General features: G+C 37.2%; 1 protein-coding gene across 2 annotated transcripts in view; it reads left to right on the top strand.

The window, feature by feature from the left end:
* The window catches only part of RNGTT (RNA guanylyltransferase and 5'-phosphatase), a 189581-nt gene that overhangs the window by 84570 nt on the left and 87929 nt on the right, over positions 1-17082 (top strand). Inside the window, exon 12 of one of the 2 annotated variants that reach the window (XM_042824328.1) lies at positions 12011-12079. The exons of the other annotated variant lie outside the window; for it this stretch is intronic. Within the exon in view, the coding sequence (XP_042680262.1) occupies positions 12011-12079 (69 nt within the window). The remainder of the gene's footprint in view (positions 1-12010; positions 12080-17082) is intronic. 2 annotated transcript variants of the gene reach the window in all.

The following is a 17082-nucleotide window of genomic DNA, read 5'->3' as shown; positions in this document are numbered from 1 at the left end:
AGTAACATTTAGCTAATTTTCTATCTGGAAGTGGCTTTTGCTTACATCTTTTAGAGAGCTACTAGACAAGATTAAGAAGCAGGTTTCCAGTGATATGTATGATTTCTCTTAAGTCCTCTGTGAAAGAAGCAGATAACACTCTTTTGTGAAACTAGCAGCTGTTCTAACTGGGCTGGGAATGTACTAAGCATCCAGTGGAGGGGAGGAGGGGGAGGTGGTGCTTGTTTTTGCTGGGAGTTGCCTCAGTGATGGACATACAGCAGGCTGCAGACAAGGTCTCTGACTTTCTTCTTTGTAGGTGCTGCGCTTTCCCTGTCACATGAATATCAGTGGTAATGTTTGTTTCCTTCCTGCTCTTGAATGAATAGGTAGGTTCTGGTAGAGACTTTCCTGCCAGAACTGCTCTTCTGAAAGAAAATCAATGAAGAGACATGTCACTAGTTAGAATGCAAATGCACAGGCATTGTTACTTTGGGTTCCTTTAAGTTATAAGCTATGAAATTACATGTGCAAATGATGAAGTAAAAAGTTGTATAGTAGCTATATTTTTTTTTTTAATTACAATGTTGTTTTTTTATCTGTGGCCTACTACCACCAAATTGTCAGAGCACTTAGCTTGTATGTGAAGACATCAAGGAATCTTTGTAATCCTTGCTCTAGCCAGAAAACAGAGCTAAAAATGACTTGAAGTACAGATCATGCTCATGGCAGCCTGAATCTTGTCTTTTCAGCTTCATCTACTTTGAGTACAAGAGAGCCATCAGAGGAGAACATATTTGTAATACATCTGAAATGGCTGTTGTAGCTGTGTGGTAAATAAATGTTTCTGTCAGTTCTCCTGCTACAATTCTAACTAGATTAGAGAAGAGTACGCAGGTGCAAGAGCAAACCCAGATGGAATGAGGTCATTCTCCTTTCTCACTGTGCATGCACCTGCCCACTGCCTCTTCACGTTACTTCAGCCTTGCTGCTCCTGTCATTAGTAGTGGAGAGCTTGTGAAAGTTTTCATGGAGTGACCAGGTGAGATTTATAACAGATCAGCTCCTGACATGCTGCAGGAGTGTGAGTGTGCTGTACACAAGGAAAATGACTGCTGATAAAACTCCCTACCCATAAAGTGCTGGGAAACCCAGAAAGTGAGCCTATTGCAGATTTTTTCTTGCAGTTATTAATAACCACAACACATAGGTAACTGTAAGTATGTATTTTCTTGTGGAACATCAATTTGTTTCATTGTCTCCTAGCATGTTGTCACTACATGAGCTGTTAGTTAGGGGCATATGTACTTGAATTACGCTTTCATTGATGCATAAGAAGGAGAAATGATCCTATAAATCTGATATCTCTTTATTAAGTCTGAGAAGAAAGAGAGTGGGGAGAAATAATACTGTAAGATAGTTTCGTTTATTGTCTCCATCTGTGTTTGACTAAGTTTTCAGTGGTTGGTTCAAAGGAAGACATCAAAGAGTCAGTGTATGGCTAACCAGACCCAGTTCATCCAGCTGCATGCAGCTTGTGTTTCTCCATAGCCCTGCTGGAACTGAGCAGGGTCGAGTGCCTTACAGCAGATGAGGCATATGCAAGTTCTCATCCTTTTAGTCATGTCTTCTCTTTTTGTGTATCCTCACATGCTGTGCCCAGTGAATCCATTAGTTCCAGTGAGGTTAGCAGCTGATTATAACAAGTGGTATGAGATAGATCATCTATGCCCTTCTCTTGCCTTAAAGCAGCCTATATGAAAAGGAATTAGATGTAACTGAAGCAGAAGAATCTTCATTTGGAGGTGCCTTGAGGTCTCCTTCCTTCAGTTTCCAGGACAGTGCAGCTCTCACCCATCTTTGGCAGTTCACCCATTTGGGTTTTTCATTACGTCAGGCTAACTGGGCAGCTAACTGTTGTACCTGTCTTACGAGAACCTGTGCTATCCTGTTGCCTTTCCAAATTGCTAGAAGTGAAAGGGTGAAAGGCCAGTCCTGATTGCTGGTCGGTAGAGAGCCCAGCTGACTTTAAAACAGCTACTTGGTCAAAGCCAGCTGCAGTGATATGTGTCACTTGTTGCAATGCAAAGGGTCCATCTGAGCAGGATGCAGAGGAGTTCTTTATAGCACAGTTTTGGTAAAAACAAACAAAAAAACACCCTAAGAAGTACAACATACACACACACTAAAAAACACAAACAAAAATCCCATCCCAATACCTTAAAGCTTGAGAGGTACAGAAAGAAAAGCAATTGCAGGATGTTACCACCTTGATGACTGCATTCGGTGTTTAATACAGCCTCTTGTAAGTGAACAGAGTGTGCAGTAGGCAGAAGTGCTACCCATACCTTAATCACTATGTTCTCTGTAAACTCTCCATGCGTGTTGGAAAACCCTGAGTCTAGGGGGCTATTGGATCTTTGGGTACTGGGTCATTGAAGCAAGCAGGAGCTGCAGATCGGTCGGTATAGATGCCAGCATATCACTCCAGGAGCTGGTTAATCCTTCAGAGGACAGGCCTGTCAGTCTTTGATTCCTGGCAAAATTGTAGAAAAGGTTATTCTACGAGTTACTCAGCAACATCTGAAAGACTATGCAATCATTGGTCACAGCTAGCACAGGTTCACAAGGTGAATATTTAACAAACTCGGTGTCTTTTTGTGACAGTTATCTACTTAGTTGACCAAGGGAATGAAGCCAGTTGGCTTCATTATCTCTTTGGAGATTATCTCGTTATCTCTTTGGAGATAATTATCTCGTTATCTCTTTGGAGTTCATCAAAGCTTTCAGTACTGTTTCTCACAGTATCCTTCTAGATGGTACATTCAGTGTATATAGGGTTTGAATTTTGGGTGGTCCTGTGTGGAGCCAGGAGTTGGACTCAATGATCCTCATGGGTCCCTTCCAACTTGCAATATTCTATGATTCTACGAATATCATGACTGATGATTTAAAGGATAGCATACTGTGTTCCATACAAGAATGCACCCTGAGGGTGACAGATAGACTATTGAGGGGAAGGTGCGCATGCTCTCACAACAGAATTTTTTCCGCTTGCAACAGAATTGTTGCTACTGGAGATTGATCAAATTGTGACATTCCTTTGGTCAAGCTTTAAAATGATCAAAGCATACTTTGCAAACTAACTCTTTGGGTGATTAATGTCTTATCTTTACCAGGTGCTTTTGTGTTGGATTCTTGTCTACTGCACTACAAATTATTAGCATAGCTCCCTTATGGAATGATTAAAATGTCTTCAATGACCAGTTGTATCCACCGTGCTTTTGTTTGGACTCTTGGCTATTCCTCTATGTAACAGATGGCATTCGCTTAAACTGACAAGCTGTGGGATAGTGGAGCATTACTAATAAAACCTATCACATGTTAAACTTGACCTGACATTAATCAAGTTTTGAATGCTACAAATGATTCATGGATAATAATTAGTCTCTTGATCATATTAGTGAACATCAGTCTCACATTGCTCCTATTATCTGCTTTCATTCTTATAGGGAACAAATCAATTTCAGTAATTAGGTGTTTTTAATGTCTTTTGAGCCAAAATGTTCTGTATGATTAACTTGGCAAAGAAGTTATTTTTAGTTTTTTAGTCTTGCGCAGGATTGGATTCAGATCTACTAGTAAATCAGCAAACTGAAAGGCTCCCCAAAAACATAGTGTTTTATAAAAAGTATTTGTTAATTAATGTATTTATTGGTCTTACAAAATGAGAAAGCTCCCATGTTTCTTTTCAATCATCTGGTATAATTTTCATCCTGACATGTTTGAACTATTGCCATAGATTACAGTTCAAAATACTTTGGCTTTTTTGAATGAATGAGCCTTTAGAGTTTAATTTTATTCTTCCTGTTCAGTACAGAGTTATTAGCTACTATAAATGGCTTTAAACACTTACACTTTTATATAGAATATATGCATATATATACATATACATACACGCATATATATATATATGCAGCTTTTCTCCATTTAGAACTTGAATTAATATCTTGAGGGAATGCTGCATGAGAACTAGAATTTGAGCTTTAAGCATAATTTTTTTTTAAAAAGGATTTCCATGTAATTTGTGTAATATGCTGATTTTATGGCCAAGGAGCATGAAATTTCTTTGTAAGTAAGTAATGAGCAACTGAAATGTTCATTCTTGAGGTCCTTTTGCAGTTAGGGCAAAGTAGATCGTTTTACTGGTCTAATAGAAATGAAGCAGTTATTCTACAATATTCTCTGTTTTTTGAAGAGCATATAAAATTTCTTTAGCTAATTGTTTTTTAAATTATTTTTGTTTGTTTGTTTTTAGAATATTAGTGTAAGAATGAACTGTGGTGGTGGGTGTTTTTGTTTTTTTTTGACTACTCGTAATTAACATTCTGCATTTTCTTTCTTGCATTCCTATTTCTGATTTCCCAGAAAATCAAAATTCAAAATTTCTAAGATAAGCAAATGCAATGAGTAATTGAGAAATTGGACTTTACCCTTCTATAAAATTACTTGTCAATTAATACATCACTGCACAGTTAACGGAATACTGTTCTTACCTTAAGTAGCATATCGTATTTTGATTAGGTAATGAGAATGATGCAGGATGAACCAGGTCATGTTAAGGTGATTGAAAACCCACCACTGAACATTTTCATATGCAATTTGGAGAAAAGCATGAAATCATACACGAGGTACTACTGGTGTTTGCATCAGTAGACTGTGTCTTTGGGGCTTTCCCAGTTGCTTAGGAGGAACCTCTCAGAGTCAAGCAAGCCAGGGGCAGTGTGCCATCAGCTGGTGCCATGGCAAGTGCTGACACGTTCTGAAATGTTGTTGAAAGGAGGCTTGCAATAGGAAAATGGGGTGTGTATTTCTTTTCTTGCTAATATGGCTCTTATGGAATATTCTGCATAGTGTAGCTGAATGGGTTTAAGTCGACTGGGGGCAAAAATGTTAAGTGTGTTTAGAGGAGAAGGTATTTGAAGAGGTGCATCTGCCTCCTTGTGAAGTGTTTGAAAAGTGATGTTGATTTCTTTGCACAGAAGATCACCTGAGCAGTGACTTGGTCACTCTCTTAAGCATCTGCGGAGGAACAAGGAAGGAAAGTTGAAGCAAGAAAAAAATTGCTGAGGAATTTTTTAAGTTGTAGTAGTCAGTAGGAGCAACTTAAGTTCTCCATCTCTGCATGCTTAACTTGAGACAGTTTTCCAAAAGATTGCTTGGGAGTGGAGCGTATCACTTGAAAAGTAAAGTTAATATGCATGAGAGGAAAGGGTTTTTCCTCGTCTTCCTCCTCCTCCTCCTAGCTGTCTGAAAGTTGATCTAAACTGATGATCTAGGCTATGTCTTCTTTGGGACAGGGAGGGAAGAAAGCAGTGCCAAAGGTACATCTTTGATCCTTCTTCCCCTGTCTCCTTTCTGTTAATTAATTTGCAGTGGGTTTCTTTGGGGTCAGCTGTTTCACTTGAAGTCCTAAAATTCAGTGGAGCGGAATGGTATGGCCAAATAAAGGAAATACATAGCCTGAGGTTTTTATTTATTTATTTCAGAAAGCATGCACTCCCTTTAACTCCCAAAGCCGTACGTATCTCTGAGTCATTGAAGGCGGATTGGAAAGCTTTGTCGTGTATGTGTAGAAATTTCAGTGCCAGCAGATGTTGACTTCATCAAAGAACCAAAAGCAAAGCTTCTCTTAACGCTTCATTTTGAGTTCTAAATCTCTTAAAATGGGAAGTGGACAACTTTTTGAAATTATTTTTTAGTATGTGTAAGATTTGAAATTGAGTTAATATATATTAAATAACATACTAAGCTACCCCATCCCCATCCCATTGTATAGGTACTTGCTATTATTGGGAACTTTTTCACTTTGGGACTGAAGCTGCCTGTTTAATTCTTGATATTGCCTTTAATTTTATTTTTAATAAAAAAGAAATTACTGCTGCAGAATGGGGAACTAGAATGATTCAGGGTAGAAAGGAAGAAAGTGTAGCTAAAGCTCACCTTAATCTGTAGAGACAATTCTGCTAATCTGTTATGAAGCTGCAGTTGGTAATATTTTAAAGCATTGCAGGGTAGCCTTGGTATCATCTTTAAAGCTTACACCTCACCACCAAGCATATTTTGTTATTATTCAGGAGGCTTCCTTTTCAAAATATAATGTTAGAAAGCTGCAGTTCATAATGTAAATAGTTTAAATCATGGCTCCATTATTATTCTGTTATATTTATTAGTTTTGGGAGTGTCATCCTTGGGATGAATCTGAGCAACTGCTTTTTAAATTTTCATTTAAACTCAATTTGTTGTGTAACGTGTTCTGTAGAATTTCTGATGTTCTGTTGTACAATCCAGAAATTCAGGATTTCTGGAATGTGCAGTAGGTTATTCTTGATTCAGTTTTCTTTTGCCCCAAACAAGGAAGATTCAGATTTCCGTCCTATTTTTTTTTTAAGCTGAATTGTTTTGTGAAGCAAGTTTTCAGTATTTTTGTTTTGGTTTACTTTTCATTTAAATCCAGGAATGCTAACCAATGGGAATGTTAATTTTTGTTTTACAAATCTTTAACTGAATTTGAGATTCAGAGATTCTTTCTTCAGCTGTGATGTAATAGACATAAAATCTGTTCATCTTGTGAGTTAGCAAAATGTATATACTTAGCAAAATGCAATATGCATTACATTAATTCACATATATTTATCTGTTTTATTGAATATTGTGAAATGAATACATTTGGAAACATTCCTCTTTGGATGTAGAACTTTCTGGGATGACTTATATTCATCAAATATCAACGTTGAAGTAATTAATTATTATTTTGAACTTGGAAAAGTGAAGCCTCATTAAAGAGTATTCTAGGATTATACTTCTGAGGTCTACTCAGAAAATTGCCATTTAAAATGGAGTTGATAAATCAGAAAAATACAGAAACTGGCAACCAAATGTAATGTGTCAGTGTAAAATAAACCAGAAGTAATATCCACATTTATAAGCAGAGTGGTCCATCTCTTCTAGAGAACAGACAAGATAATTATTTCCTTTCAGATAAGGTGCTAGTAACAATGGGATATTTTCTGAAGTCTGTATAATATGTTTGAAAAAAATCTGCAGTGTCTTTACAGAGATTTACTATTTATGAACCCATGTCTGTAAAACCTGTCAGTTCCCTGGATGTGCCAATTATTTTGTAGTCTCTTGCTGAAGGCTGTAATCATCAGATGAAGAGCTCGTCCTTTGAGTTGGGCTGAGCCTTGCCTCTGTTAAGATGTTGCTGTGGGAAGCAAGGCATGACAGGATGCTCGTGCTTGAAGGCACTTTAAATTCTAGTTAACTGACAATTCAATTGGTGGTTTATTTGTGTCTAAGTCTTTGGAAAAAGTTACATTCCCATTCCTAGCTTTCCCAATGGAGTGAGCAGGTAGATGGCCAACAACTTGAAGGTGGCTGTGAAAAACTGCGTCAGGGCAGCTGCATGCTGAACTGCAGTAGCTTGACTGAAAACTAAATGAACCAAAGAGCAACTCTGAAATGGAAAAAAAAACATTCAAATTAGCATGTATTTTGTCTTGTATTATAAAATCCAAAGTGATTATTTTCTGCATCAAGTATTTCACTAGGTGAATAAGCTGTATCAGTTTTGAGTCAGAAACAAGGACAAAATTGTTAACATTTCCATTTTGTGATGTAGTATATCCACAATAATTGTGTGCAAGGACCTGAGGCAAATTGCATTGTAGGAAGTCGATACAACTTAGCAGAAATTTTAATATCATAAAATCACAGAATGTCTTAGGTTGGAGAGGACCATAAAGCCGCCCAGTTCCAGCCCCCTGCCATGGGCAGAGCTGCCCCCCACCAGCTCAGGCTGCCCAGGGACCTTCCAAGCTGACTTTGAGCACCTACAGGGATGGGGCACCCACAGTTTTCTGAGCAGCTGTGCCAGCACCTCACTGCTCTCTGAGTAAAACATTTCTTCCTAACATCTAGCCTAAATCTCTCCTTTTCTAGTTTAAAGCCATTTCCCTTTGTGCTGTCATTACCAGAGCATGTAAAAGTCATCCCCCCTTCTGCTTGTAAGCTCTCTTTATGTGCTGGAAGGCTGCAGTGAGGTCTCCCCAGAGTCGTCTTTTCTCCAAAGGAAACAAGCCCAACTCCCTCAGCCTTTCTTCGTAAGAGAGGTGCTGCAGTCCTTGGATCGTCTTCATGGCCCTCCTCTGTACCCATTCCAACAGTGTCGCACCCTTCCTGTACTGGGGGCCTCAGGCCTGGATACAGTACTGTGATTTGGAATCTGCATAACTCTCAATATGTTGAGTTGTCATGAGATTTTTTTGTAGGGGAAAGCGAAGGCACATTACTAATTGAACATATACATAAAATTACATCTGGAAATTCCTAAAAATTGCATGGTTTGTCTCAGAATTACACCAATATTAATTAAAAAAAATGCCAGGATTATGTGGAATTTATTCACACAGTTGCTTTTTTTTTTTTGTTTTTCTCCTCTTCCTGCTGGAGGAGCTAAGTGATTTCTTTATTGTTATTTGCAGAGAGATCTCTAAAGCATGATTCTTCAGTTATCCCCCCAATAAACTCTACTGACTGGCTCAGTGATTTAGCAAAATCAGCATCATCTGTTGTTAGCAATGCTTTTAATGACATATGGCTGCCTCTGACCTTAAAGAGCAAAGAGAAATCCTTTTACTCTTCATAAAGCTCCAGACGTTTCATGGGATTCTACCATTCTCTTTATTATATGGCTGTCATTAGATATAGCAATTATTTTTAACTAGATTCAGCTTTAAATAATACTTAAATAAAACTGTAAGATGAATAAATGGTTCATTACCAGGTTCACTGTAAGCTGCAAGTAGTGAAGAAAGAGTTTCACAGGTGGAAATGTGTATCACGAGACCACGAGGAATAGCATGCCAGAGGAATTGGCTTGCATGCATCATTTACCCATCTTTTATAAAATGCCACTGAGATGCATTGCGTTTTATCTGATCCCTGGCAGTAATCCCAGTCAGGCAGGTGTGCCATTTATCATGGTGCCGATTAAAGACTGTTCTGTTCAACTTTAATTAGGAATTCTAATATGTGTGGAAAATTGTACATCATTTTGTGTAAGATAAACTGAGATAACTGCATTTAAAGTTCATAAATATGAAAGCCTTACACCAATTATATTTCTGGTGTCAGAAATATTTGCTTATGTGTCACGTGTTCCTTCTCTGCTTGTTATCCTGTCAGTTTAAACTTTCTGCAGTGTTCAGTAGATTTGTGTCCTGCTTTTCATAGATGACCTCTGAAAAGTTTAATTCTGAGAAACAGTATATAGGAAAAAGCTGAGATAAAATTTCTGTTCCCTTCTTCCCAATTCTTTTTAATAAAAATTTGCTTCTAGAATCCTGTAATAGAAAATACCTGTAATTGACGCAATGAGAATGGACTCAGAATAGCCGGGAGCACGAAGGGCTTTAATTATCTATTCTGGTTTTAAAATTCTTTTGTCTTTGATGCCTAATTGGCATTTCAGAAAAGATGTATTATTAAGATTACTGAGGAACTCTGAAATGACGAGAATGAGTTCAGTTCCTGCAACAGGATGTCAAGTTGATAAAAAGCAATCGCTTGAGTTTCCTAATTCTGTTGGAGTGGTGAATAAAAAGGAATACTGGAGTGTGATTTTGAAATGTTAAATACAGATTTTTTTTTTAATTTCTTTTTTTTTTTTTTTTTAGAATTGCACTTTTCACCTCTTTTATGAACTTGTAGTAGTGCTTTAATGTAATTCTCTAGAACTTCAGGTAGACCAGAGTGGAGAGAGCTACAGATAAAACAGTTCATTATAGTAATCTATACCTTAGATTGCTGCAAACTCCAAATGAAAAAGTGTTTCCATGTTCTGAAGTTGTATTTTGGGAAAGACTAAATGATACGGTTTCATGTAAGCTCCAATACCAAAGTAAACATGTCCTAAAATTATAGTTCCTTTAAGAAATTATAAGCAAAAGCAGAGGTGAAGGGGTTTGCTTTGCTGCTTTGGTTAATGTCTTTTAGTGAGCTGAGTCATAGAATTGCTCAGGTTGGAAATGATGTTAAAGATCATCAAGTCCAACCACAACCTAACCACACTACCCTAACTCTAACAACCCTCCACTAAATCATGTCCCTGAGCACCACATCCAGACACTTTTTAAACACATCCAGGGCTGGTGACTCAACCACCTCTCTGGGAGCCTGTTCCAGTGCTTAACAACTCTTTCTGTAGGGAAGTGTTTCCTGATATCCAACCTAAACTTACCCTGGTGCAACTTGAGGCCATTTCCCCTCATCCTGTCACCGGTGAGAAGAGACCAACCCCACTCTCGCTGTAAATGCCTTTCAGATATTGGAAGAGAGCAATAGCAATAAGGTCTCCCCTCAGTCTCCTTTTGCCCAGACTAAACAGCCCTAGTTCCTTCAGTGTCTCCTTGTAAGGCGTATTCTCCAAGCCCTTCACAAGCCTTGGAAATGCACCTAATAACATACAGCAATAGCTAATTTTAAATCTGTACCTTATTTTCAGTGATTTTCTTTCTAAATTACTTGGAGTGAGGGTTTTTTGGTGCTTGAATTTAATGAAATCTTTGCCATATGTTTTTTTAAAATGTCAAGTGTATTCCTATTACAGACTTCCCATGGGCCGGTAAATTTTGGAACAGCACTGTATCACTCAGTAACATTGAAAGTTATCTCCAGAAGACTTAGAATTGTGGCTTTTAAAATGTCCCGGGAGTATTTATTGAATTGTTTTCCAATTTATTGTGCTGAAGCAAAGATTAATAATGAATTTATGAAAGATCTGAGTAACATTGGATAATTTATTCAATGTGAGCCCCAGTTGTAAATTTCAAATGATAATGGATCAAGGTGTGCTACAAGTAGATTCCAAATATCTGTTCTGTACGTTGACAACCACTGTTTCATGGGCAGACTTCTTACTCAGAGTGAATATTTTTAAGTTCTTTACCACATGGAAGTACTCTCATCAGTTATGCTGTATCTACAAGTTCCATAGTGAAGGCTGTACTTGTTTATGCAGTCTCAGGTGCAAGCATGCCAGTAACTGTGTGGATAAGGAAAAAAGTGAACACTTTTCATAACAAACAGATCACTTATTCTGTATAAATAGCTTCAGTTTTAGATGAAATAACATGTTTTACTATTACGTTAACGACTATATATATTTTTTTAAAATATTAAGCTTTTGATTTGTTAAGTGTTTAATTGCACTGCATTGACTTTTGCAACCCACAGTAAGATACAAATGCTGTTCCTTGACTCCTTTAATATTTTTGCCCTTTATTGAGGGCAGAGGTTGTTACTTAATTTAAATAATGCATTCAGTGGCTCTTTGACTGTGCGAAGGCAATGGTACAAAGCTAACAATCTAGGCCAGAGTGCTGCTTTTATAACTGCTTGTGATTGTCAGATGTCTGTATTTGCTATGTTTCATGACAGTGTGGTAACTTACATGTCAGAGTTTATCAATTGTTACTAAAAGCACTTGGAACTCAGACAAATTCTTCATCTGTACAGTAAAACATAAAGCAATAACTACATTTTGGTAGTTGTTATTTTTGCTATTATCTATAGATTGTAGCACTCGCTAATTACTTACTTTTGCTTAAGCAGGTCATAATTTAGCATGGAAGTATATGATCTATTTTCCTTACTGTTAGCTAGCTAGTTTCATTAGTTTGCATATGGAGATGTTTTTTTCCTATGGTAAATGCATTTCAAGGGATGCAGTCACATCCATACGGAATTCGGAATCTTTCAGAATGTAAAATGGAACATGGGAGATTCACGTTGATTCAGGTGGTTGTTTTGCAGTGGTGTTGTTGTGTTGCTGTGTTATGCTACAGTTGAGCAGTCTGCAAAACAAGAATTTTTGAAAATGCCCCTAAATAATCTACTTTGGTGTGGAATACTGTAAAATGTTTCTTTCTGGAAAATTGGAAAAAAAAAAATCTGTTCTATTTTGTAGCTCCTGGAAGGAAGCTTTGCTAGAGAAGTTAGCCATGAAGTGGATGGATTGATATTTCAGCCTACAGGAGTAAGTAGCGCAATAACTGATTTTTTCCCCTTCACCCCAAAGGAAATTCTTACCCTCCCTCTCCTTTCATCCTCCCATCTACTGCTTAATCTTTAATTTGGTTAGGACAACTTTTCAATGTTGGTTCTGATTTTTCCAGTTCCTCAGACAACTTAAGTTCACCTAATTGCAATTCAAGTTATAGTATGTGTGACTGTTAATTCATAGATTAATTCATGGCAGTAATTTTCAGAAATCAGCTCACATTTTTTGTGCATTTCTAATATGATATGATATAAATGAAGATTTTTTTTCTGCCTGCATGACCTGTTGGTTTGAGCTCTTGCATTATTTTTCTTAAGGGTGTTTCACACATTAAAATTTTAGTAAAAGGTTTAGGCAGTATAATGATGTGTAACTGTAGTGGGGGAAGTCATCAAAAGCACTGCAGACATCCAGAAACAACAGTTATAAATAGTTCTCAAGCAGGAAAATGGCTTTAAAGGAATTCAGTAGCAGGACCTCTTCCAACCTGTTCCTGCTACTGCTGATTTGAGTACAGCATCACACTGAAGTGTGTACTTTATGTTGCTTTAGACTGTGACTGTAACATCATCCACATTGACATCTTTTCTTAGCTTGCAAAAGGAATAGATTTTGACTACTGGCAGTTTGACAGAGAACTCTACCCTTCATGTTACTCATAGAAAATACTTGTGTTCGGTTTTCAGGTAAAATTTTTTTTCTGACAAACTTGACATATTGCTGATCTCATCAAGCAGTGCTAATAACGTGGTCATCTGGAAATAAGATTAAACTCTTTATTGCAAGTTCTACATCAACTAACCACAAAATAAATGATAACTAGACCACAAACTTACCTTCTTTTTATATAAAGCTATTTCAAATTCAAAGCAAAGCTAGTAGGAGAAAGAAAATTCATACTTGCGTAGGAAATCCTGATAATGTCTCAGAATACTGTCAAAACCTCAAGCAATTGTGAAGGCTTCTCAGAACCAGTTTTCTGAGTATTAGAGGTTAAACTATGGAGATCTACAGTAGTTAATTTTGAAATGATATTTTCTACTTGAAATGAAATTACTGAAGAATGTGTTTTTTTTATCCTTGCTGCTGTAGTAAAGTAATATCTGATACGTTTTGTGTTTCTAGAACTTGTTTTCTGATTTAGCACACGGAGAAATTTATAACCCAATAAAACAACAGTTTGCTTGCATAAATGCTTGTAAAAGTTTTTCATCTTTAAAATATGGGTTATATTTGCTTAGTCCAATACAATGTTCAAATTTCAGCATTATTTCAGGTTTTATGAAACAGAAGTTCATTGCATTTGTTATTAAATTGGTTTTCCTAGATTAAGCAATGTGCAGTGTTCTTGTGGTTTCTGTAGCTGAGAAAATGCAAATAACATATTCAGTGTAAAAGAAATTATTGTACACTGGTTGGTAGTTAATCAGCTAAAACTGATAAATTTGAAAGGCTTAAGCTAATATAGGTAGCTGATACTGCTTTTTTATTTTTAATGGGAACTGGGATTATTTAGTCTGGAGATGAGAAGGATCAGGCGAGACCTTACTGCGCTCTGCACTACCTGAAGGGAGATGTGGTGAGATGGCTGTAGGCCTCTTTTCCCATGTGACTAGCAATAGAACTAGAGGGAATGGTCTCAACATTCAGGTTATACATTAGGAAAAACTTGTCTGAAAGAGTGGTCAGTGCTGGAATGGGCTGCACAGGGAGGTGGTGGAGTCACCATGCCTGGAGTTGTTCAAGAAGCATGTAGATGTTCTACTGAGGGACGCAGTTCAGTGGGAAATACCGGTGGTAGGTGGAAGGTTGGACTGGATATCTTGGAGGTCTTTTCCTGCCTTGGTGATTCTGTGATTCTACGTGGTAGGAAATACAATAGGTAGTAACACAAGGGCAACAATATAATAATGCATAAATGATCCCTTGATAATAATAATTTAATATATATATTTTTTTGTATTATAGTTGCAGTTGTGTGATGTATTATACCACTTTTAAGAGAAAGACACCTATTGTTGAGTGAGGTAGAAGCCTGAATTTTTGTTATGGTGAGGCTTACGGAACTTGATAAAAAAAAACAGTTTGTCTCAATTGAAGAGACCATGGCATATCCACAGGAAGACAGGGAAGTTTAGGGAACATCATCTGAGAGCTCCTGAAGTCTCACATGCGTTTTGAAGAAGAAGAATGCAAAAGTCAATGTGAATTACAAGATCACAAAAGAAGGATAAAGAAGCAGCAGAGAACGGTAGGTGGCCATTTACAGACAGGAAAAATTGAGGGGAAAAACAATAAAACACTTTCCATACCTTTAGTAGTTTAATGAGAGTACAGAAATTAACTCATTATATAATATAAAGAGTGTGGATCTTATTTGTTGTCTGCTTGAACGTCTTTTCGATGTTCAGTCAGAGAAGCTTCTCTTCATCTCTGGTCTTAGATGCTTGTTTCCAGATCAGAAAATATGGATATATTCCTCACTAGCATAGGCAACACTGGTATTAGGAGTAGAAACAGATGGAGAAAAATACTTTGTTACTTTTTGGTTTAATTATGTCTTATGATAAAAATCAGAATACCTGAAGTGATTTCTTAATAGGAGTGATTTCAGCAGCCTCTAATTGCTCTGGGTTTGAAGAGATTTTTCATCAAAGTACTTGAGAATTGGTTTGGTTTTGAGAAGCCATCATGCTTTGATGAAAAGAGATTTGCAAAAATGTTTTACTACCCAATTTATGGTTTTAGTTAGGTATAATGTAGTTTGTTATCTTTTGTTGTCTTTCTTTGTAAACTCGTTATGAATAGCGAGTTTCTTGTACTGAAGCAGAAATTTGATTTGTGTTGTGTCTGGTGATGGTAGAAACAGCATTAAGGAGAAAAGAGGTCATTTTCTGTCCGTGCAGTTTAGTTTGTTTTGCATGATCATGCTATAGTGCATTACTTTTTCCTACTTAATTCATCGCTTGAGTTGTTATTCATCTTGTATATTACCCAGGGTATGAGAAGGGCTTTTGTTTCACGATGACAATTAAAAGACAGTGACAGAAGCCTCCCATCTTCTTCACAGCTTTCACAGATCATGAGAAGAGTATGTTTAGTGCAAGTGATGGAGATTTTCTTTCTGGTTTATCACTTAAGAATGCTTTGTAGGTGATTTGATGCGATGTCTGCATCACAGTAAACCCCACATGCCCGTCATACCAACCATTCTCTAACAACTCCATAATGAAAGACAAATATAAGACAATGTTTTCTTACTATTGTTTCTCTTCTTCCCTTTGTATTCTTCCTTTCCTCTGTTTCCTTTCCATGCATCTTTATCCAGTAGCTTGTTTCCCACATTTCTTTTGGTTTCCCTTTCATGTCCTTGCTTCATAACACTCCTTTTCCTCGCATCATTTTGTATCCATTTAAGATGTTCCTGATACAACTCCTGTACAGTTAAGTCAGCTCCATTCCATTTGATCAGCTTTCTGATCCCTCTACATGTAACAGGTTGGCAGAGCAGGGACCGAAGCTAAGTGCTAATTAGGAGGAGTGAAACAGGCCAGCAGGAAACTTCATGGACAGGTATGTTGCCCAATGATTGTGCCCCAGACAATGAGCAGATTAGTTTGCAAGCAAAAACCAAACTACTTAGAGAACAATTAGTAAGTTGTGAATAAGATTGGAAGCTTTCAACCATTGTTTCTGAAAGATTGTTTCAAAACAGCAATCAAGACCATACACATGTTTTAGAAAGCTTGTGGTTTGCTAACCTGTGTGGTTTTATTGAAAATATCAAAAATTGCCTCTTATCTTTTGATGGCAGAATCAGCTCTGACCTTTACCCACTCATCAGTGAAATTACTTCTGTAATCTGCCTTATAAATCATGCTTTCAGCCAGCAACTATCTAATTTTTCTGCTAGTAATCTCTTAATAACTGATCTTTTGCTGGCTAGAACTATTACTTTACCTTGTCTGGGAAGAGGATGTAGGAATTATTTTATTACTTCAGCAGCCTAAAAGAAGGCTAGGTGGCCGTCAGTTAGGAAGCCCTAAAGAAGCTGACTGATTGTGGGAAGTTTGTATCAGAACTTAGTGTCTTTTTCACCTTTTTGCCTCCTGAGCTCACTGATTGTTCTGGCTCAGGCTGATTTCTCTTTTGTACTTCTCTGTGTTCTTATTTTGGATGAGGGGTGAAGTCCGGTTGTGTGAGTTCAGGATGACTTCAGTGAAGGAAGAACGACAGCTACTGAACTAAAAAAGATAAAGATTACTTTTAAAGAATGGCTGAATTATTTAAATCATAACTCTCAATATTGAATACTAACAAAAAGCTTAGCCTTGAGAATGAAAGGAGAATAATGAACAGATTTTTATTACTGGCTAACACTCAGTGAGTTTTCAGTACATCTTCCTTCCTTTTCCTTCGTAGACTTCATGGTGGTCTGAAGTGCTTGGTTGCCTGTTAATTGTTTGTCCTGTTATGACTGTACAGTAGCTGTTATTCTTTTCTGTCCTTATAAAAGTTTACCCAGACATCTCTGAAGCTAACATGAAATGAGCTATCAGCGAGACGCCACCAAATGAAATATCTCTTAAAGGCCATGTTTTGTTTCATTAAGCAATGCCAGTTTTTTCATAAAAAATAAATAAAAAAATCCTGTATAATTGGTAAGCGTGTCCTTCCGCAGTATATGTTTTGTTGGATCCTCTGCAAATTTTTAAATGTATACCAAGTCAGTTGTTGACCTATGTTTGAAGATTGAACATCATGTCTACAAGTGACAGGGCATCAGTTATTGTTAAGTACTCCTACTGCAATGCAAGTAATGGCTTCAGATAGACCCACATGTTGTCTTGGTGTATCAGTGCTGGTGTGTAAAGTTTTAGGAACAATCATAATGTATGTTTTTTGTACTTTTTGTGCTGCTGCAGGTTTTCCTTTCACGGAGAATCTGCTGTCAATCTCCTGAAATACCACTGAGCTTT

Source organism: Centrocercus urophasianus, unplaced genomic scaffold, assembly GCF_019232065.1.
Source record: "Centrocercus urophasianus isolate 14NV4802_14NV808 unplaced genomic scaffold, USGS_Curo_1.0 seq_10, whole genome shotgun sequence".
In the NCBI taxonomy this organism is placed as follows: domain Eukaryota; kingdom Metazoa; phylum Chordata; class Aves; order Galliformes; family Phasianidae; genus Centrocercus; species Centrocercus urophasianus.
This window is presented reverse-complemented; position numbering and strand designations above follow the sequence as displayed.